The sequence below is a fragment of the Cherax quadricarinatus genome, chromosome 58 (assembly GCF_038502225.1).
Source record: "Cherax quadricarinatus isolate ZL_2023a chromosome 58, ASM3850222v1, whole genome shotgun sequence".
Classification (NCBI taxonomy): Eukaryota; Metazoa; Arthropoda; class Malacostraca; order Decapoda; family Parastacidae; genus Cherax; species Cherax quadricarinatus.
Genome location: NC_091349.1, coordinates 16,743,960 through 16,767,847, shown reverse-complemented (window position 1 = coordinate 16,767,847; position 23,888 = coordinate 16,743,960). Strand labels below are relative to the sequence as shown.

At 39.4% G+C, this 23,888-nt stretch overlaps 1 protein-coding gene across 4 annotated transcripts in view; it reads left to right on the top strand.

Annotated features, from left to right (window-relative positions):
- LOC128697956 (RING finger protein 207) overlaps positions 1-23,888 on the top strand; it is a 111,452-nt gene that overhangs the window by 74,359 nt on the left and 13,205 nt on the right. For 3 of the 4 annotated variants that reach the window (XR_011393632.1, XM_070097624.1, XM_070097626.1), the window contains exons 2-4: positions 4,534-4,661; positions 5,143-5,958; positions 12,377-12,514. Coding sequence is in view for 3 of the 4 variants with exons in the window: in XM_070097624.1 (XP_069953725.1) it covers positions 4,647-4,661; positions 5,143-5,958; positions 12,377-12,514 (969 nt within the window). In the remaining variant the exon portion in view is untranslated. Of the gene's footprint in view, positions 1-4,470; positions 4,662-5,142; positions 5,959-12,376; positions 12,515-23,888 lie in introns of all 4 variants that reach the window. The other variant, XM_070097625.1, reaches the window with a different exon arrangement.

Here is a 23,888-nt window from a genome sequence, read left to right as displayed (position 1 = left end):
TGTCAAATATCACAGTGTATTTTCGTTTTGTTATATTAGATATTTTCATTGTAGTGAATGGTAGCGTCATCCTGATCCACCTTTGAACTGTAGTGCATATCCTTAGTCCATGATAATAACCCCGTGGTAGTCGCCCAAATTAACGTATTGTTGTGCACTTTAAGGCACCTGAGTTCTTAGATTAAGTCTTGGATACGTTGTGTGATGGCAGGCGGAAGCCACGCCTAGTAATATGCCAGATGAAGTATCCCGTTGTATAATACGTGATTGCTTGTGTATGTGTGTAATTCTGTGTGCTTGTTTTGTCACATTGTTTATTTGTATAGTGTTTATTTTCCTGTGTTTTGACTTTATTATTTATTTATATAAGAATCTAGTTAGTGCCTGGTATCTCGTTGACATATTATTTTATGCACCCATAACTATTTTGTACCTGAGTTTTCAATATAAAAAAAAAAAAAAAAAAAAATCTTATTGTATAGGGGTTAATTTTGGGAAGAGCATGTACTTGTTTTTAACTGAGATTGTGATGTAGGTCATTACTCTGATTATATACTGTGAAGGTTGTGAACCTTTGTCATATGTCAGTCACAGTATGTTAACTATACAAATCTGAAAGGTTTATATAATTTATATTTTATATAGTTTATATAGTTATAGTTTATATTGTTTATATTATAGTAGTATGTTATATGGAAAATTTTGTGAGTGTATATGGGTAACCTCTTTTATGTCAATTACAATGTGTTGTTAAAACTTGTTAGTGTATGTTCTGTAGGATTGAGGATCCTACTGTACCCATTTTATATCTTTATTTAATATTAAGCTGTAAAGTTTTTTTTTTAATAAAATAAAAAAAAAAAAAAGCTTTATAATCTAAACATTAATCGGGTCTTCTGGGTTCTATACTGCGGTCGCTTAATTTGCTGATGACCTCCATATAGTTAATTAAGTTCCCTCGCAGAGGACCTAACACCTCCTCAATGGTCTCTCTGACTTCAACAATGTCTATCCTCACTCTGAGAGATAACCGCTCATTGACTCTCCATTGAAATGTCTCTTGGCCGAGCACTGGGCAGAAGGTTGCCATATATGGCAAATGGTATGAACACTTTGTCTTGTAAGTTACTGCGGATGTCCGACACATTAAACATTCAGTAAGTGAATATCCTAGCCTGATGAGACATGATCAAATCTAATGAGCCATTAAGGACTCGCATGTCAAGAAATGCAGTATTAAATTAGGTCTCCCATGAAGACAGGGAAAGAGAAACAGGGGAGAGTATCTGGTTATTTACTCCACTTTCCCTCCGTAGTGGGGGTTGTCTGGTTCTTCACCCCCCTCCTAATGGGGGCCAAGAGCTGGTACAAAATTCCACCACAAACTGACAGTCTTCATAAACACTAATTAGTGTTTATATGACACTAGAAGGGAGAAAAAAAACTTTTTTTTTCCAGATTAAGTGGGCAGTACTGAATAATCAAGTGGCTTCTAAAATAACTGAGTACAGAGCAGAGAAGAACCAGAGTACCAGAATAAAACAAACAGAAAAATAGAGATTTAATATATATGCTTTTAATTTTTTAATTAAAAATGGAAGGAATTATTTCAAAAATATTAGAAATAAGGGACATTATAAGTGAGACGAAACGTGATACAGGCTATATAACTGAAGATAAACTAGAAAAAAATTATGTTGAATTATGTATTGAATGGCAGCTAATCAATGTGGAGAATGAAAAAGAGGAAGTATACTAATATTGCCAAAAGAAACAAATAACAATTATGGATATTTTAATACAAAGCAAAACATGAAATTATATTAATAAAAATCCAAAGATGAGACACTCATATGTAATATGAACTGCCCACAATTTAATACCTGAGTGAGAAGAATTTGATAACATAAATGAGAGATGACATTATGTTCTAAGGGAATAATTGCTGTGAATGAATTAATCGGGTGGAAAAAAATAAATCGTCCTAGTATAACAGCTGGAACCAGTCACCAAAGAACCTGAGGAGAGAAAACCTTAAGTCACAGGTGGAATGGGCAAAGTGGAGAAAGCCTTAAGGTGGTTGGATGAGAAAGGAGTAATAATAGTAGCCATAAGAGTAGTCGTGGTAGTGGACATAAATTAGTGGCATTAGTATGTACTAGTATTGATAGTAGCTAAAAACAACTTTATTTTCGGTCTTTTTTCTTGCTCCAACATTCGGACGAACTTGGAGTGAATTTTGCGATATTTCCCCAATAAATTAGGTTTTACCAAGAATTTGTAGCGAAAAAAGGCAATAATAATAACCCTTTGCCGATAGTGCCCTGAAATGCGCAAGGTTCGAGCATTTTTTCCGTTGAAACTAGTGATATTGCTAAAAATCTGTAGCGGGAAAATGGCATATTTCAATGATTTTTTTTTTCATACAGTGATGCTTATACAGACGAAATTTGTGAATATTTTCCGTAGAGAAAACGACAATAATCGTGGCTTTTTTTTGCCGAGAATTTGCCCAAAATTTGGAAGGTTTGACCAGTTTTTCATGACTGTAGGTATGAAAAGGCCGGATTTTCTTTAGGCTTTGCGAAAACAGTGACAAAAACAAAGATTTTGCAGATTTTTTTCTCAATCAATTATTCTTCAAGAATCGGCCGATTTTTCCAACCATTCGAGTTTATTTTGGGCGCCAATTTACGCTTTTGCAAATGTCATCAGTTGTTCGGCTGAAATATGACGCTTTTCGCCACATGTTCTCTAAAGATTGTTTTGCTGAGCGGAAATTAAGACTTTCAAGAAAAAAGGCAATTTGAGGTCAAAAATGGGGAGATGTGAACAAAAAGTGTTTGATAAAAAAAAGGGAGTGGTAAATAGCAGAAAATGATGAATACACCTCTAAAGAAAATGTATAGTATATCTGTGAAAGATTTATATAACAGTATTTCCACTTTTTACTGTAAAGCGTAGTATTTAAAAAACCCACTTGTAAATATTTTGAGGACTCAGAGGGAGAGTTATAGGGAGTCACAATGTTTATGTTCTTAAAAAATAATCCCCAGCTCCCTCAGGTATTACCTGGAGAGAGTTCCGGGGGTCAACGCTCCCGCGGCCCGGTCTGTGACCAGGCCTCATGGTGGATCAGAGCCTGATCAACCAGGCTGTTACTGCTGGCCGCACGCAATCCAACGTACGAGCCACAGCCCGGCTGGTTAGGTACCGACTTTAGGTGCTCCAGTGCCAGCTTGAAGACTGCCAGGGGTCTAGTGGTAATCCCCCTTATGTATGCTGGGAGGCAGTTGAACAGTCTCGGGCCCCTGACACTTATTGTATTGTCTCTTAACGTGCTAGTGACACCCCTGCTTTTCATTGGGGGGATGTTGCATCGTCTGCCGAGTCTTTTGCTTTCGTTGTGAGTGATTTTCGTGTGCAAGTACTAGTCCCTCTAGGATTTTCCAGGTGTATATAATTATGTATCTCTCCCGCCTGCATTCCAGGGAGTACAGGTTCAAGAACTTCAAGCGCTCCCAGTAATTGAGTTGTTTTATCTCCGTTATGCACGCCGTGAAGGTTCTCTGTACATTTTCTAGGTCAGCAATTTCACCTGCCTTAAAAGGTGCTGTTAGTGTACAGCCATATTCCAGCCTAGATAGAACAAACGACCTGAAGAGTGTCATCATGGCCTTGGCATCCTTAGTTTTGAAGGTTCTCATTATCCATCTTGTCATTTTTCTATCTGATGCATTTGATACAATGTTATGGTCCTTGAAGGTGAGATCCTCCGACATGATCACTCCCAAGTCTTTGACATTGGGTTTTCGCTCTATTTTTTGGCCGGAATTTGTTTTGTACTCTGATGAAGTTTTAATTTCCTCATGTTTACCATATCGGGGTAATTGAAATTTCTCATCGTTGAACTTCATATTGTTTTCTGCAGCCCATTGGAAGATTTGGTTTATGTCCACCTGGAGCCTTGCAGTGTCTGCAATGGAAGACACTGTCATGCAGATTCAGGTGTCATCTGCAAAGGAAGACACGTTGCTGTGGCTGACATCTTGTCTATGTCAGATATGAAGATGAGAAACAAGATGGGAGCGAGTACTGTGCCTTGTGGAACAGAGCTTTTCACCGTAGCCGATCAGACTTTACTCTTTTGACTACTACTCTTTGTGTTCTGTTTGTGAGGAAATTATAGATCCATCTACCAACTTTTCCTGTTATTCCTTTATCATGCATTTTGTGCGCTATTACGCCATGGTCACACTTGTCACACTTGTATGGTGGCACTTACATCATTGATGCCAACATGGGTATCCCAAGTATCACTGCTGTCGTGACCCGCCTTAGTGCCACTAGCTACTCTTTTTTTTACATGTCTTTAAACTCATCCACAACTGCTGTACAGGCAATTTGTGACAAAAACCCAGTTCAGTTTTTCCTCCTAATTGAATAACCTAATTTTTGTTTTGCTTACAGATGGGGTATTTCTGCTAAAAAAAGACTATTGCACTTCATATTTTCTTTTCTGTTCGACTCCAGAAAAATCATCACAGTGATCTTGATTAAACAAGAATAAGAGGAAGTATTTAAGGGAATCTATGTGCTGAGCTGATCTGTTGCCCAACAAACTTCGTGACACCATTCATCTTACAATGGCAGATATGAAGGTAACACAATTGCTAAAATTAATGTAATATAATGTGCATAGTTATAACCAGAGGATTGAACTATACAAGTTCAAATGAATTAAAACACATTGGAATCATATTTATGTAGTTTATTGCAAACAACATAAGTATTACACTGGTGGATGTAAGAATGTGCCGTCTTATTATGCAGTGTTTTAAATAACAAAAAGGCACAATACCGTGACTGGAACGATACACAAATAACCCGCACATAAAAGAGAGAAGCTTACGACGACGTTTCGGTCCGACTTGGACCATTGACAAAGTTATTTGTGTATGCAGTGTATACCTAGTTGGGTGAATCTTATTGCAGCCAGGTAGTCTAATGGCTTACAACTGGCGTGGAGTTTTATGATTCACTTGCCATGGCTTCTAACCCTACCCATACTATGGTTTGTTTACATTTGTGTCATTACAATTTCGTGAGCCATGACATTAATCATTATTGTTATCGTTGCAGAGTGACCCGAGAGACTGTGCAATCTGCTTCCAAAGATTCAACTACGATGATCGACAGCCACGAATGTTCATCTCTTGTGGCCACTCTGCCTGCTCCTCCTGTATCAACCAAATGATCATCAACGGCAAAATTCGTTGTCCATACTGCCGTGCAAAATGTGACATCACAAATGTCCGACAATTGCCTGTTAATTTTGGAATGCTGCAACTTGTAGATTGTCCTCAGTCATCTGAGGGCTCACCAGCATCTATTAATATACCATGGGTACTTTCACCCAAAATTAATGCAGGACTTTGTGAAGAGCATGGTCAGTACAAGTTATTTGAGTGCACCACTTGTGACCAGTATATATGTCACGTGTGTACCGTCGTTGAGCACAAGAAATCATGTAAAATTATTTGTATAAAGAAAGCAATAGAAATAATGAAAGACTCAAAGGTGAAAGAATTCAATTCTGTGCTTACCAGCTATAAGGAAATGACACAACGTCTAGAAAACTATAAAGAATTCTTAGATAAGCAGATCTCTGGCCATTTGAATCACATAATTAAGCTAGAGAAGATTATGGAGGACCACAGTGATCTTGTTAAGAAATTGCAGAATGAGTGTACTAAAGTTAAGGAAGCTCTAGAAGAGAGTGGCGAAATGCAGAGTTTGCTCAAGACCTCCAAGGATGCTGTTACTGCCTTATGTGGATTTCATGAAGTTAAAGATTCCATCATTAAAGAAGATAGTCATCTTAAAAGTGCCCAAGCATCAAGACTCAAATGTATTGAGGAATTCCCAAACCGGGACATTTTCTCATCATCTCTCAAGGTCAGTGCTTCAACCATGAAATATTCCGTTTATCAGCCTAAGGAATCTGATTCTTTCTTTAGACTTCTGAGGTATTTTGTAAGAACTCATTAGGCTCAAGCTCAGTTTACACATCCCTAAAGTTTCTAAAACCAAGAGTGGTTCACTTAGCCCTGCAACATTTAAAGCAATTCACATGCAGTTTTATAACATATGAAAACACTCCTTTCACTCTCATATTCATTTATTGCTCAACCATACACTAATTTGCCTGTCACTTCAACTCGCCAACTTATAATAAGTTAAATAGTAAAAAAGTCTACTTACTTTTTTTCCACAGTTGACATGCATTTGAAATTATGACCTGAAATGCTTTGAAATTTCAGATGGCTTGTTCCTCTTACCTTTTGTGAAAAGTAGACCTCGGTTCATCTTAAATCATTTTACCATAGAACGGTGTTCGTGGCTAGTCCAAAACATTAAAGAATGGATGACTGGTCATTTCAAAAGCTCATTTGTTTTACACTAGAAGAGGTGACTTCTTGCTGAGTGCAAAATTTCATTCTAGATAAACGACTGTTGACTCATGACAGTTTTTTTTACTACAGAATAATAGGAAAAGCGTGAGAAAAGTATTACAAGAATTAACATTGTATCTGAATCATTTAAATCACATGCAGAATACACAATAACTAAAATATAATATTTCTCTCCAATCACTTGACATGGTAGCGAAGTTTGAGTACCTAGCCTGACTTATGAACTCAGCATTTCCATGCTGCTTTTCCTTCATTTATTAGGCTTATGTAATGGGGATTTTTCTCCAGTTAAATTCTGCTTTTTGGAAAATGGAATATATTATTGTTTGTTGCTCTTGTTGTCACACCAATTGCTGTGCTGAGGTGGTCCACGCCCCTAAAGGAGACTGGACCATTGGGTTGACCAATTGGTGGTACACTGCTGGTTCATCTGGTGGCTGTCGCCTGTGGCTCCATGAGAGGCACTAGTGCCTTTGGCACTCTCAGTCTCGGTAAGCAGTTTTGCTAATTCTTGTTCTGCAAATTCTGGGTGAGCCTTCCTGTGGCTGTACCTCAGGTAGGATAAAGGGTTGTCCTCAAAATATTATTGGCACTGCCTGTCCTGTTGGTATTGAGAATTGGGATATATTGCAGGTAGTGTTTTGTAGGCACCCATAGGTCTCTCATCTCTTTCTGAACTTCTGTGTTCTCACCTCTATGCTTATCGATGCACCAGCAACCTTTTCTATTGACCCCTGCATGGGCATGGTTCATGGTAGTGACTCAGACTTGACATTCAGCTGGGTGCCTGGCTGCCGTTGCTGGCCTTGGTCATGATTTCCAACTCACTCCATATTGAAAGTGACTCTGTATACATCCCAGTGGTGTATGTGCATATTTCTGTAATGTTGATAAGAATGCTGCATTATTTCTGTTTTAGCTAGTGTTGGCAGATTGTTTTAGCCAAACGTACCTTTGCTGACCAAAAAAATGGACCAATTCTTACTGATCGGACTCTTTCCAATTGTTGTGAACCTCTGAATAACTCTTTGTTACATTTACCACCTAATTCCAGGTAACAAAGTTAAATAAGCTATTTCTGTTGGTAGCATTCTCTCTCTGTGGACAGTAGTAAGGAAGTGGCTCCCTAGACATCCTTTTGTTGGATATTTTCTGTCACACCTTGCAACTGTCGGGACATCAGCTTAATATCAGATTAATGTCATCTTTGACAGCACTGGTCTCTCAGTTCTGTGTTTTCTGGAGACTAACGCAAGGTAACGGAGTTATCCCCAGGTTTCGGTGTGCTTTTTCTACCTCTGCACTCTCCCTCATGGTAAATATGCCAAGGGGATTGAAGGGTATCTTTGTCTATGCTGCTATTCATCGCAGCTAAGTTTTTATTCCTACCTGCAGGTTGTGGCAGTCAAAGTGAGGTGTCACGGCCTGACTATGCAACTCCTTGTTCTTCCCTCAGTATTGGGTTTAGACCACCCTGCTCGTTTTTTGCCTTATCACCCAATCCCAGAACCTGCCGTCCTATCCCGGGATATTCCGGATTACTTACCTCTATTCTACACAGAGCAGTGTGTTTCTGGGTGTACTGTATCTCTGGGCGAATTCTATAGTATTAGTAATAAGCACTTACATGATGTGTGGGATCTGTAGGTTATTAAATCCAGTTAGGAACACTGCAAAATATATGTATGAGCAACCTTGAATCACCCGGCTTCATGCAGGAGAGAAGTTGTCTTGCCGCTACATAATGTGACAGTGAAGGGTAATGTTGTCCATATTTTTAATGTGATTAGTGAATGTTAGTACTATTTTTTCACTCTACACACCTAGTGAAGGGGAAGTAGCCCTCATTTGAGCTAGGCTTGTTATGTACACAGGCCTATCCGTGACTGAAGTGTGGGGATGTCGACACTGGTGTGTGGCATATTGTATGCCCCTGTGATAGTTGTATGGGCTGGGATAAAAGTAATTGCAGATACTATGCTAAATTACTCTACATCTAACCCAAACTTAAATAATTATGAGTGATATATTAGTCTGTCGTAAATTAGTTTTATAATTAAAAGTTGGTAGGACATATGTGTTAAAGTCAGGTGAAAACTCACATATTGTTTTACAGCATACCACAAATTTCTTCTGCTACCTCATCTCCGAAATCTGAAAATGGCAGGAAATTAGAAAGCTGATGCATGATTCCCACAAATGCAGCATTCTTAGAAACACTAAAATTTCCTGTACAGAAGACTCGACTTTCCTGCAGATCATGCTGCAGGATGTATTACATCCACCCCTAACCAAGAGGATTGGAGGTGATCCCACCTCAACATCCAGCAAAAGGCTATAATACAACTACATGTATTATAACCACAAAAACTTATGTGTTCACGTCATACCATGCAAGTGTTGTGATCAGGAGGACATGGAGGAATTTACATATATGCATATGCAAAACCACAGTGGGGGACTTGAATGATAGCTCTTGGTCTAATGTGTTGCAGTAAACACATCAGGAGCTTGCACTGTTGCAGAAAAGAGGAGGAGATACAAGAAAATATCACAAGAAGCGCCTTGGCTGGAATGAGGCAGAGAAGCAGGAGGCATATACAACATAAAATATAGGGGGTGTTAGGAGAAAATACTCAAACAGCTCCGGGGAGAACCTTGACTTTTCCTGAGGTATGCTTGTCTTCTCTGAGGATGAGGGTCCCCAGTTTAGTTCTAGAGGTACCTCCCTACATATTAATAAATATACATACATATATATAGAGCTAGAGTTAGAGCAAAGGAAGGGGTAGCAGTAATGTTGAAAGATCAGTTATGGAAGGAGAAAAGAGAATATGAATGTGTAAATTCAAGAATTATGTGGATTAAAGTAAAGGTTGGATGCGAAAAGTGGGTCATAATAAGCGTGTATGCACCTGGAGAAGAGAGGAATGTAGAGGAGAGAGAGAGATTTTGGGAGATGTTAAGTGAATGTATAGGAGCCTTTGAACCAAGTGAGAGAGTAATTGTGGTAGGGGACCTGAATGCTAATGTAGGAGAAACTTTTAGAGAGGGTGTGGTAGGTAAGTTTGGGGTGCCAGGTGTAAATGATAATGGGAGCCCTTTGATTGAACTTTGTATAGAAAGGGGTTTAGTTATAGGTAATACATATTTTAAGAAAAAGAGGATAAATAAGTATACAAGATATGATGTAGGGCGAAATGACAGTAGTTTGTTGGGTTATGTATTGGTAGATAAAAGACTGTTGAGTAGACTTCAGGATGTACATGTTTATAGAGGGGCCACAGATATATCAGATCACTTTCTAGTTGTAGCTACACTGAGAGTAAAAGGTAGATGGGATACAAGGAGAATAGAAGCATCAGGGAAGAGAGAGGTGAAGGTTTATAAACTAAAAGAGGAGGCAGTTAGGGTAAGATATAAACAGCTATTGGAGGATAGATGGGCTAATGAGAGCATAGGCAATGGGGTCGAAGAGGTATGGGGTAGGTTTAAAAATGTAATGTTAGAGTGCTCAGCAGAAGTTTGTGGTTACAGGAAAGTGGGTGCGGGAGGAAAGAGGAGCGACTGGTAGAATGATGATGTAAAGAGAGTAGTAAGGGAGAAAAAGTTAGCATATGAGAAGTTTTTACAAAGTAGAAGTGATGCAAGGAGGGAAGAGTATATGGAGAAAAAGAGAGAGGTTAAGAGAGTGGTGAAGCAATGTAAAAAGAGAGCATATGTGAGAGTGGGTGAGACGTTATCAACAAATTTTGTTGAAAATAAGAAAAAGTTTTGGAGTGAGATTAACAAGTTAAGGAAGCCTAGAGAGCAAATGGATTTGTCAGTTAAAAATAGGAGAGGAGGGTTATTAAATGGAGAGTTAGAGGTATTGGGAAGATGGAGGGAATATTTTGTGGAATTGTTAAATGTTGATGAAGATAGGGAAGCTGTGATTTCGTGTATAGGGCAAAGAGGAATAACATCTTGTAGGAGTGAGGAAGAACCAGTTGTGAGTGTGGGGGAAGTTCGTGAGGCAGTAGGTAAAATGAAAGGGGGTAAGGCAGCCGGGATTGATGGGATAAAGATAGAAATGTTAAAAGCAGGTGGGGATATAGTTTTGGAGTGGTTAGTGCAATTATTTAATAAATGTATGGATGAGGGTAAGGTACCTAGGGATTGGCAGAGAGCATGCATAGTTCCTTTGTATAAAGGCAAAGGGGACAAAAGAGAGTACAAAAATTATAGGGGGATAAGTCTGTTGAATATACCTGGTAAAGTGTATGGTAGAGTTATTATTGAAAGAATTAAGAGTAAGACGGAGAATAGGATAGCAGATGAACAAGGAGGCTTTAGGAAAGGTAGGGGGTGTGTGGACCAGGTGTTTACAGTGAAAGATATAAGTGAACAGTATTTAGATAAGGCTAAAGAGGTCTTTGTGGCATTTATGGATTTGGAAAAGGCGTATGACAGGGTGGATAGGGGGGCAATGTGGCAGATGTTGCAGGTGTATGGTATAGGAAGTAGGTTACTGAAAGCAGTGAAGAGTTTTCACGAGGATAGTGAGGCTCAAGTTAGAGTATGTAGGAAAGAGGGAAATTATTTCCCAGTAAAAGTAGGCCTTAGACAAGGATGTGTGATGTCACCGTGGTTGTTTAATATATTTATAGATGGGGTTGTAAGAGAAGTAAATGCGAGGGTCTTGGCAAGAGGCGTGGAGTTAAAAGATAAAGAATCACACATAAAGTGGGAGTTAGTCACAGTTGCTCTTTGCTGATGACACTGTGCTCTTGGGAGATTCTGAAGAGAAGTTGCAGAGATTGGTGGATGAATTTGGTAGAGTATGCAAAAGAAGAAAATTAAAAGTGAATACAGGAAAGAGTAAGGTTATGAGGATAACAAAAAGATTAGGTGATGAAAGTTTGGATATCAGATTGGAGGGAGAGAGTATGGAGGAGGTGAATGTATTCAGATATTTGGGAGTGGACGTGTCAGCGGATGGGTCTATGAAAGATGAGGTGAATCATAGAATTGATGAGGGGAAAAGGGTGAGTGGTGCACTTAGGAGTTTTTGGAGACAAAGAACTTTGTCCTTGGAGGCAAAGAGGGGAATGTATAAGAGTATAGTTTTACCAACGCTCTTATATGGGTGTGAAGCATGGGTGATGAATGTTGCAGTGAGGAGAAGGCTGGAGGCAGTGGAGATGTCATGTCTGAGGACAATGTGTGGTGTGAATATAATGCAGAGAATTCGTAGTTTGGAAGTTAGGAGGTGTGGGATTACCAAAACTGTTGTCCAGAGGGCTGAGGAAGGGTTGTTGAGGTGGTTCGGACATGTAGAGAGAATGGAGCGAAACAGAATGACTTCAAGAGTGTATCAGTCTGTAGTGGAAGGAAGGCAGGGTAGGGGTCGGCCTAGGAAAGGTTGGAGGGAGGGGGTAAAGGAGGTTTTGTGTGCGAGGGGATTGGACTTCCAGCAGGCATGCGTGAGCTTGTTTGATAGGAGTGAATGGAGACAAATGGTTTTTAATACTTGGCGTGCTGTTGGAGTGTGAGCAAAGTAACATTTATGAAGGGGTTCAGGGAAACCGGCAGGCCGGACTTGAGTCCTGGATTTGGGAAGTACAGTGCCTGCACTCTGAAGGAGGGGTGTTAATGTTGCAGTTGTAAAGCACCCTTCTGGCAAGACAGTGATGGAGTGAATGATGGTGAAAGTTTTTCTCTTTCGGGCCACCCTGCCTTGGTGGGAATCGGCCAGTGCGATAATAAATAAAATAATATATATATATATATATATTATATATATATATCATATATATATATATGTATATGTATATATTATATATATATATATATATATATATATATATATATATATATATATATATATATATACTTATTTTTAATATAATTTCATACAGATGGGGCAGGCAACAAAGGATGCCATAGTGTTGATGGAGAAGGGAGCAGATGAAAACAAGTCTTCCACTGTTTCTGATACCCAGACTGAAACTCTTCAGTCTATCGATGGAAAAGTCCAGAGCATTAAACAAGATGTGGTAAGTGTACTGTATATTATTAATAAATATGTGTTTGTTTATCGGCTGACATTTATACAAAAAGCATTAAAATTGGAGTAACGAAGACATTTTTCTAATATAAAAATTTGAAGTATATCCTATTGTCAAGGATCAGTTTGCCTAACAAGCCAGTAAGGTTTCGAAGCTAATTTTTGGTACAAAACTAATAATGTTAAGAACTTAAGAAAGGAGGAACACTTCAACAGCTGTACTGGCCAATGCTGGGCAGGTCCTTATCAAATCCAACTCACTAACAAAATTATTTGGCTAACCCATTTTCAGTGCTACCGAAGCAATAAGCTTTGATAACCCTTTCAACCCAAGGTTTTAGCTTCAATAACCATATTAGGCAGACTCTTCAGCTCATCGGCTACCCTATTTCCTAACCAATACTTCCCTATATCCTTTATAAATAAGAACATAAGATGGAAGGAACCTTGCAGCAGGCCTACTGGCTCATGCAAGGCAGGTCCAAGTCACCTTATTTATATCTCCTTGTAAATTGTAAACAGTCTTTTTTTTTTTTTTTTTTTTTTTTTTTTTTAAACAGGGTTTGTAAAGGTTAAGGATCCCTAGTTTTATTGACAAGATAAGATAAGATAAGATTTCGTTCGGATTTTTAACCCCGGAGGGTTAGCCACCCAGGATAACCCAAGAAAGTCAGTGCGTCATCGAGGACTGTCTAACTTATTTCCATTGGGGTCCTTAATCTTGTCCCCCAGGATGCGACCCACACCAGTCGACTAACACCCAGGTACCTATTTGCTGCTAGGTGAACAGGACAATAGTGTAAGGAAACGTGTCGAAATGTTTCCACCCGCCGGGAATCGAACCCGGGCCCTCCGTGTGTGAGGCGGGAGCTTTAGCCACCAGGCCACCGGGCCACCAAGCTATTTACAGGTTAAGGATTCCTAACTTTATTGGCAAGCTAAGAGCTGTTACCTACATCAGCTCATTTGAAAGCATTTTTATTGTTATGAGACATACAAGTAGGGAACAGGATGAAGTTGGAGCCATCTGTGGGCCAGCATTTCCATTTGATCAACTGACTTTATCTCGTTGACATCATTATGCTGTACAAATGTGCTCCATACTAGAGTCATCCTGTGTATGTATGATCTCAGATGGAGTGATGTTCTGGAGAAGGGTACAGCCAGAGTGAAGTTGCTGCTTTCTGCCCGTCTTGTGTCATAAAAGCTTGTTTCAAGCTGTCCTCGAAGTGGATCCAAGTGTGGTATTTTGACAATATTGGCCTTGTACATAACAAGGCCACCCACATCCCTCCTATGTTGAAGGCTCTGCTGAAATGACAGTTCTATCCAGGATGGGTCCAGGCGAGAGATGAGACGTCTTGCTCTGTTCTCTACTCTGTCAAGCAGTCGCAGATGAGAGGGGGGGCAGGCAAACCAAGAAAGTGGAGCATACTCAAGGCGTGAGCGTACTTGTGCCTCGTACAGGATCTTGCAACCCCTACTGTCAAGCAGATGCGAGATACGGCGAAGTGCTGTAAGCTTCCTGGCTGCCTTGTTTGCAAGATTTACAACATGGTTCTTCATGGTTAGTTTGGAGTCAAATTTCACCCCAAGGATATCAACTTCTTCTCCAGGTGCCAACACCCTCCCATTCATCCTTACTACTGCACCAGCATTACCATCATGGTGCCTAGAGACGATCATCATTTGCGTTTTCTAAGGTGCAAATGTTAATTGCCATCTATTTCCCCAAGCTGATATAGCTCTCAGCTGGTGATTGATGTAGCTTAGAGTAGCTGGCATTTCTTCTCTTGGATAAGTGAATGTCAGTGTACAGTCGTCTGCATATGCATGTGATTCTGGGATGAGATGAAGAAGGTCGTTGAAGTAGACATTCCATAACAATGGACCCAGCACGCTTCCTTGTGGAACACTTGCCCCAATAGGATGTCTTGGTTAATATCTTTAATGCCATCTTGGCCTCAGATCATTTTCCAGTTGCTTTTAAGACTGCTAAGATGATCTTTCTTGCTAAGCCCAATAAAGACATCCATCAACCAGGGAACTATAGACCTATATCTTTACTTGAAGCCGCTGGAAAAGTTTTTGAGAAGATCATTTCCGACAGACTGAATTACTATAACTGATTGACTTCTGTAATCTGTTTTGCCTTATTACGTATGACTAGGCATTGCTGTCTTGGCTTTAGGTTTCTGCTTACCATAACCTTCAAGTCGTTTTTGCATTCTGTATGGCTAAGTTCTATATTATACAGTTTATAAGCACAGGGTTATGGACATTCCCGAGCTTCACAACTTTGTGTTTTTTTACATTGAACTGGATCTGCTAATTTTCTGACCACGACGTGAGTTTGTCTAAATCCTCTTGAAGTTCAGTGACATCTCACCCTGAATCAATTATCCTACCCATCTTCGTGTCATCAGCGAATTCCATCATATCAAGTAATTCCCTCGTCAAGGTCATTGGTATATATCATAAACAACAAAGGGCCTGAAACTGATCCCTGTGGAATGCCACTTGTTACAGATCCCTACTCAGATTTTACCCCATTTATGCACACACTGCTTCCTGTTGGTGAGCCATGACTTGATCCATGACAGCATTTTTTCCCCAATTCCATGAGCTGCCACTTTCTTTATCACTCTCTGGTGTGGTACTCTATTAAAAGCCCCTCGTGAATCCATGCTCAGTATCATTAATCAAATTATGCTTGTCAAGATGGCTTCTTATAATATCAGCTATAGTTGACTAATAATTTGCCTACAATTGAAGTCAGGCTTACTGGGCTGTAATTTGATGGTAATGACTTGTCCCCTGCTTTAAAAATAGGAATTACATAAGCCATCTTCAACACAGACACTACACCTGTTTGAAGAGATATATTAAAAATATTAGTTAATGGTTCACAAAGTTCCATTTTGCACTCCTTAAGAATCCTTGAAAAAAACATTCACCAGGGACAGGAATTTATTTTCCTTTAATCGGTCTACCTGTTTGATAAACATATCCCTGGTGACTGTGATATTACGTAATTTTTCTTCAGGCCCACTGTTAGTGTCTTCCTGTGTGAGAACCGAGAGGAAATGATTGTTAAAAATTGAGAACATTTCATTCTCTTTGTCATTAAGATGCCCAGGGCTACTTTTAAGGGAACATATCTTTTCTCTAACTTTTGTTCAATATACCTGTAAAGAAACGTTCGGGTTTGGTTGTGCTTAGGGCAGTAAGAAAGCCTGTTAAACCCTTCAGGCAACAAGGAACAGGAAAACATATCCTGCTCAAAGACAAATTCATTCAAGTGTTCAAATGGAAATAATTTTCAAGGTTCTTTCTGATATTTATTAAGTTTCTTAATAAACCACAGAATGGTTTTATACTATTTCTTTAAAGGGCAACACTATAAAATATAACACTCATAAGATATTTACACTGAGATATTGACACAAACATTACAGCCTTTTCCTAGAATACATCTCAATGAGCATGGAGTCTTAACACATTGAAATGTTGAAATTCACTAACACTTTGCAATGTTTTGTCAGAGCATAGCATATCCACTACTCTCATTCAACTTGCAATGGCCTCCACCAAAACACTTAATACACATATCGATAGTCTCCACACTCAATACACATATCGACACTGTCAATGTGAAATGAGTTTGTTGATCCAACTGACTGCGAGGGGTAACTCCTTGAACTCTTCAGACTAAAAACACTTGAATGCTTCTTGAGGACATAGTGGAAATCAAGAGTGCCTCAATACAGCCATCCGCACTCCATCGGAGGCTCTGGCGAAAGGCCGACCAGTGTTGGAGGAACACTAAGGAACCTCAAGAGGGGCCCAAAGTTAGCTCCAATAAGCAAGGTGTTACTCTCTCCAAAGGTGAGGGTGAACTGTGTCGTCTATGAGAGACCAGCTAATGACTGAGGTCAACTCCCACAGCCCCAACATTGGGTGTGTGGAGAGCCAACCAAGATTCTCAAACAAAATGTAAAAGTTGCAACCTAAGACATAGCTAAATCAAATAATGGTATAAAGTAAAATATATTCATTTTAGCTAATAATGGAAATATCTAATATTCAATTATGATAATAAATATACACAATATTAAAGATACAAAATATTTAAATAAACAGATTAGGTCAGGGTTCACAAATATTTTTTTTTTTGAGTCCCTAGTAACTTTCATTTGATAGTATTGTTTAGCTTTTCTTATCCCCTTTTTACTCTTCCTCTTAATGTGAATATATTGACTAATAAGACGATCTTCCCCTCTGTTGGTGCATGTATAAATTCCTTTCTTCTGCCCTACAAGATGACTGAGCCTATTATTCATCCATTTTGGATCATTTCTATTCAATCCTATTTCTTTATATGGAATAATTATACTTTGGGCAACATGTATGGTGTATAGATTGCTATATTGATAGCTCTCTTCATTACCCCAGTCCATAGAGGAAAGGTGTTCTCTAAGCCGATTGTAATCTGCTGAGCGAAAATGAGGGACCATTACTGAATTATCCCTGCTATCATACTTCCTTTCATTGCTAAAGGTAATTGATTTGTGGTTGCTTGAACCAAGTTCCTCTGTATTTTCTAAAATTATTAACAAGGGTTTCCTTGTTTGCCAGAACCAAGTCAAACAGGTTATTTCCCCTTGAAGGTTCTGTAACAAACTGCTTTAAAAACCAATCCTGAGCTATCTCGAAGAAGTCGTTAGACCTAAAGTTAAAATCCCTTAGAATTACTGCATTATGGTGCCTTGTGGCCAAGTCTGTGGGATGGTATATCACACCTTAACCCCACAAGAGAGGTTCCTCGATACTGGTGAGGGGTTCTTGATCAAGGTAATTGGATCTGTGCTCCAGTTCCCTGAATTGAGCCTGAATATCTTCCATCCCCCCATGAGCACTTTATAATCCTAAGGGTTTAGTGCTCCCCATTATTATAATGTATTGTAATATCACACCTAAAATAAATTTTTCATTACCCCTCTGAAAATTCTAGTCAGATGCTGCATGGGTTATTTCAGACTTTATACCCATTTTTATGCAACAGTTCGTGATCTCAGACATACACTACCACTGCATCACCATTTTCGATGCTTCTGTCTGTGTGGAACAATTTGAAACCTTGAATGTGACATTCAGCAGGCATGTCCCAGTTTTTCATATTAAACTATGTGTCAGTTATGGCTAATACATCAGTGTTACCAGCACTTGCAGCTAATTTCAACTCGTCAATCTTATTTCTAGCACTAAGACTATTTATTTACTATAAAATTAGAAATTATTCCTTACTTTTCCTTTCCACTAGCTACCAATAACTCTACCTCACTCTGCCTATAAATGGTTTATCTAAAACTCACAGCATCACCACACAGACTTCATTGCTTTCCCACATAAACCTATACTACTATTTCTAGTTTAAAGCCCTAACAGCTCCCTCCACTTCAGCGGCCAGTGCCCCCACCCCAGACTTCGATAAGTGAACCCCATCCCTGGCACACATTTCTGCTGTACAAGTGGGCCCAGTTGTCTATGAATCTTACTGCATTGGGCGTACACTGTCCAGCCAGTAATTGACACCAGTTACCCTGGACAACTATTTATTTCCGACCCCAGTGGAAATAAGTCACACTAGCTTTTTTGGATTATCCTAGGTTTCCTACACACTTGCTGCTATGTATGATAATCTATGTAAGTGTATTTGTGTATACCTGAATAAGCTTACTCCTCTCCTCAGCAAATTGCCACATATCATAGGGCTCTCACCCATCTAAAACAGTGTTCTCACCTTCACTGATGTGTTTGTCTTGACGTTCTGAATGGTCTTCTTTGGGATCAGCTTCATTGGAGTGTCTAGGAGGGTCTTTGCAAGGGAGTCTACGTTCATCAGCACACTCTTGTTAGTGTAAAAAAAAATTATCTATCTGTAAAAGAATTTTTTGGAAAAGTAAAATTTTTAAGGAAGTTCGAATTATTAGGCCCGATTTTACCTAGACTCCTAGAGAGTTGAATGATAGCACTAGGCCTTACGTGTTGCAATCAACACATCATCAGGAACATGCAATGTTTCAGAAATGAGTAGGAGGTCCCAGCAGATTTGTTTGAAGGAATGTTCTTGCTAAGAATGAGGTAAGGAGGTAGGAGATACTTAGTGCCCCCAGACATAACAATGCCAGTAAGATTGAGTATTATAGGAATAGAAGATAATCAGTATACATGCACTGGTAATGGAGTGATTACTTAGTTTTAAAAATCTGATCAGTCTTTGGGAAAATATAAAAGACTTTGTATAGTTTGTGTATAGTTCATCCTAAGGCAGCCAGCCATAGTTTATTTACCCTACCAGACTCTTTGGGTAGATGCTGGTGTAACCCAAGATGGCAAAGAAACAGGCCCTAATTCCTTGGAGTAGAACCATGACACTGAAGACAATCCAGAGCATTCATACATGAATTCAATTTTAGGTTATGCACACTAGCCTCAATTATAAATGAATCGAGCTTGAATAATCTGCAACTGCAATTATATAATGAATGTTTATCATGTTTTATTATTGCTAATTCTAAAATATTTCTTTCCAGCCATGAAGTATGTGAAACAATGACTTTGCCTTCTGACCTATTAGCAGGATTGTTGCAAACTTGTGTGTGATTGAATATCTCATTTGATCCCTGAGTTCTTAATGAATATTGATGTTGTGTTATTCTAACATCTAGAGGTTTGTCAGTTTGTCCCACATAAGATAAGTGGCAGCCATGGCAACCAATTCTGTAAACACCACCAACACAATGTTGCAGGGAATTCTTTATCAGCATGTTCTTGACAGTCCATGAATTCTTAAAAATAATTTATATATTGACTCTTCAAGGCTGAGGTCATTGGTCACATAACATGAAGTTATATCTGTCCTAAGCTCTCTGGGAGTTAGCATGGGGTGTTACCGAGCACCATGGCTTGTAGTGCCTTAGAATCTCAGGTTAAAGTGTTGAAGAAGCAGGTTCTACTTCTTCAGGAAGAAAATAGGAAGCTGAAGGTTCACCTAGATGGGTTTGGGAGTGAGTGTGAGATGGATGGAGCTGGTAAAGAGGAAATGGTTACCACCAGTGAAAGTGGCAGCCGCTTTAAGTGGCAAGTGGTTCACAATTCAGGAAGAAGGAAGATAGAGGGTTAATAGAGAAGATGTGAAGGTAGGAAATCGATTCTCTGTTGTCCAGGATGAGTGTACTTCAGTGGTTAGTGAGGTTAAAGGTACCTCTGACTCCCCTGCTAATCAAAGGTATAAATATTCTAATTGTAGGAGATTCTCAGGTAAGATATGTGGACTGTGCTTTTTGTAACAGAGATAGAAAAGTCAGACAGAGGTTGTGCCTCACAGGAGCTGGTGTTGGTGATATAGTCAGCAGGTTGGATAATATTATGTCACGTAATGGGAACAAACCCATTATCTGTCTTAGTGCTGGGGTAATGACACTGGGAAGGGCATGAACAGGAGCTAATGGATAAGTACAGGTCAGCCATAGAAGTAGGTCTAAAGGAGGGATCCCTACCATATGTAGTATCTTGCCTAGAAGGGGAGTGGGCAATGAATGGATGGCTAGGGCAACTGGTATATATTGATGGCTAGACAGATACTGCAAGGAACTTGCAATCCCATTCATTGATAATTGGGACAAATTCTATGGCAAACATGATATGTATGCAAGGGATGGGGTTCACCTCTCTAAGATTGGAGTGGTTGCATTAGCCAATTCGATTGAGGGGGTAATTGATAACTTATCTAGGACTTTCAAGTGATAGATTATAGAGGTATGGGTGTTTGTGGGAAACAATCAGGCTGCAGTATTAGAGTTGGAAATATCAGATTTTACCAGGAAACCTCAGGGATATGTTTAAAAGATAACATTCAAAATAAAGTTGCTAGTAAAGGCAAAGCAATTGATCAACAGAGAGAGATAATAGAGGGCAACGAGTGACTAGCTCCCTTAAGGTTTACTATGCAAATAGTAGAGTCTAAGAAGTAAGATAAATGAGTTAAGATTACTTGCAAGTCCAGATAATATAGATATTATTGCTATAACAGACTTGGTTCAATTTGAAGGATAGAGAAATGCCTTTTGAATGCACTGTACAGTGTTATAAACTATTCCACACTGATAGGGTCAACAGGAAGGGTGTTGGAGTGGCTATGTACGTCAGTGTGAAAGCTTACTCAGCCCTGTAACAACTTCAGACAGTATTACCAAGGCTGGCTCCTCCTCAGGAATTTAATGAATAGAAAAAGAACAAAAACTGACAAACATAAACAATTTATTATTTAGAAAATATAAAATATAAAACACTTAAATATGAAATATTAATCCTACATTAAAGTAAATGAAAAATTAAAAATATAAATGATATCTGAATTCAATGCTAATATCTATCTAAAACTTGGGTGTCTGGTGTTGGTGACACTGCGTGTTGCTGAGATCCTAGCCGTTGCTGATGTGGGGGGGGGGGGTTGTCGAAGGTGTTGGTGACAACCCACTGGCTCGTTTTTGTGGGCGTAAATAATCTCTCTCGATGACAGGAAATCAGTTTTTGTACTGCTGCAATAATGAGGGGTTTCGTCCTGATTCTTCATACATATGCACAGGCAAGTAAATACAACAGGGGATGTCTCCAGGACATTAGTCCGTCTCCTTCAATTCTACTCATTGATTGGCAGGTGACCCTCTCTGTCATCCAAGCTGGAAAGATAGACAGGTTACCCACTGCTTAAGAAATCACTCTCCATGATAAGTACAATACCTAAAAGACGTGGTGATTATTACAACAGTCAACTTAGAGCAAGACTGAAAGGACTAAGTTTATTATTGGTCAAAAGTGAAGCTTTCAACCAATAAATCCACTAGAATACAAGGCAGGCATGTACTTACAGTAGTGCTGGGAGCTGTGAGTCTAGTGATTACTGTTTGGACCAGAGCCCCACACATCACCTTTCGGGGGGGGGGGGGGAAGAAGGAGGGGAAGGGATAGCGGGAGCTAGACTGACTCTACCTTAACAAACAGCCGGCAATCAAACTATCACTTTTGGGGAGGGGGGAAAAAGAAGGATGGTGGGGATAGGGGGAGCTGGACTTACCCTACCTTAACAAGTAGCCGGCAATGAAACTATTGTTACTATATACTCCATCGCTACTCCTATCTATTGAACTTTTCCCTCACAGTCAGAGATAATTTAAATTGTTGGTAGACATTATATAAGATTAGAAACGGACACAGAATCTTTTTGGCTTCAGTTTCTCGAGGGACATGAAAAATTAATTTTGGGTGTGATTTATAGGCCCCCAAACCTTGATAGGGAGTGTAGTAAGCTGCTATGGGAAGAAGTGCATAAGGCGTCTAGATATGAAAATGTTGTGTTAATGGGGGATTTTAATTTAGGCAAATTGATTGGAACAATTTGACAGGAAATCTTGAGTCTAGTGACTTTCTTGATGTGGTTCAGGATTCCTTTTTAAAACAGTTTGTGACAGAACCAACTAGAGGAAATAATCTGCTTGACTTGGTTGTTGCCAACAAAGATTCACTATGAACATTAAAATGGTATAAAATACCGACAGGTTGTTAGGTAAGATACATATGCAACAGTTAGGTATCTTTATTTCGAAACGTTTCGCCTACACAGTAGGCTTCTTCAGTCAAGTACAGAAAAGTTGATAGAAGCAGAAGAGACTTGAAGACGATGTAATCAGTCCATCACCCTTAAAGTTTTGAGGTGGTCAGTCCCTCAGTCTGGAGAAGAGCATTGTTCCGAAGTCTGAAACAATATGAAGTTGAATGGACAGGATGGAGCCTTATATAGCACAAGGAGGTGAGACGTAGGTCACTTTGGGAGGACAGGTCCCTCTCAAATCCAGCCGTTCTCACTAGTAGAGGTTGTCGAAGTTGATTTCAGGTCTGTACCAAGATACCCTTGTGTTGCAGTGTCTGACAGATTGAACATTAAAATGGTATAAAATACCGACAGGTTGTTAGGTAAGACACATATGCAACAGTTAGGTATCTTTATTTTGAAACGTTTCGCCTACACAGTAGGCTTCTTCAGTCAAGTACAGAAAAGTTAATAGAAGCAGAAGTGACCTACGTCTCACCTCCTGGTGCTATATAAGGCTCCATCCTGTCCATTCAACTTCATATTATTTCAGACTTCGGAACAATGCTCTTCTCCAGACTGAGGGACTGACCACCTCAAAACTTTAAGGGTGATGGACTGATTACATCGTCTTCAAGTTTCTTCTGCTTCTATCAACTTTTCTGTACTTGACTGAAGAAGCCTACTGTGTAGGCAAAACGTTTCAAAATAAAGATACCTAACTGTTGCATATGTGTCTTACCTAACAAAGATTCACTAATTAATAATCTTGAGGTTAATGATGAACTTGGGCAAAGCAATCACAAATCACATAATTTCAATATTTTTTTATTATTATTATCACACTGGCCGATTCCCACCAAGGCAGGGTGGCCCGAAAAAGAAAAACTTTCACCATCATTCACTCCATCACTGTCTTGCCAGAAGGGTGCTTTACACTACAGTTTTTAAACTGCAACATTAACACCCCTCCTTCAGAGTGCAGGCACTGTACTTCCCAAATCCAGGACTCAAGTCCGGCCTGCCGGTTTCCCTGAATCCCTTCATAAATGTTACTTTGCTCACACTCCAACAGCACGTCAAGTATTAAAAACCTTTTGTCTCCATTCACACCTATCAAACACGCTCACGCATGCCTGCTGGAAGTCCAAGCCCCTCGCACACAAAACCTCCTTTACCCCTTCCCTCCAACCTTTCCTAGGCCGACTCCTACCCCGCCTTCCTTCCACTACAGACTGATACACTCTTGAAGTCATTCTGTTTCGCTCCATTCTCTCTACATGTCCGAACCACCTCAACAACCCTTCCTCAGCCCTCTGGACAACAATATATTATGGAATTGCCCAGTAAACTGAAATCATGTCTCTGTCCCAGACTTCCACTTGGCCGATTTCAATAAATTATGTAGAACAGGACGATAATAAACTATGCACGATTGGGGTAACTAGTGACATGATCCTCAGACAAATAGAGAAATTAAAACCTAACAAATCCCCAGGCCCTGATGAATTGTTTACAAGGGTTTTAAAGGAATTGAAAGAGGAACTTAGCAAACCTTTGGCTAATCTTTTCAACATATCAGGCACTATGCCAGTTTGTAGTGATAAGTGGAAAATGGCAAATGTAATACCTATTTACTAGGCAGGTGACGATCCTTAGCTTCGAACTATAGACCAATAAGCCTTACCTCCATAAAGGGAAAATTTATGGA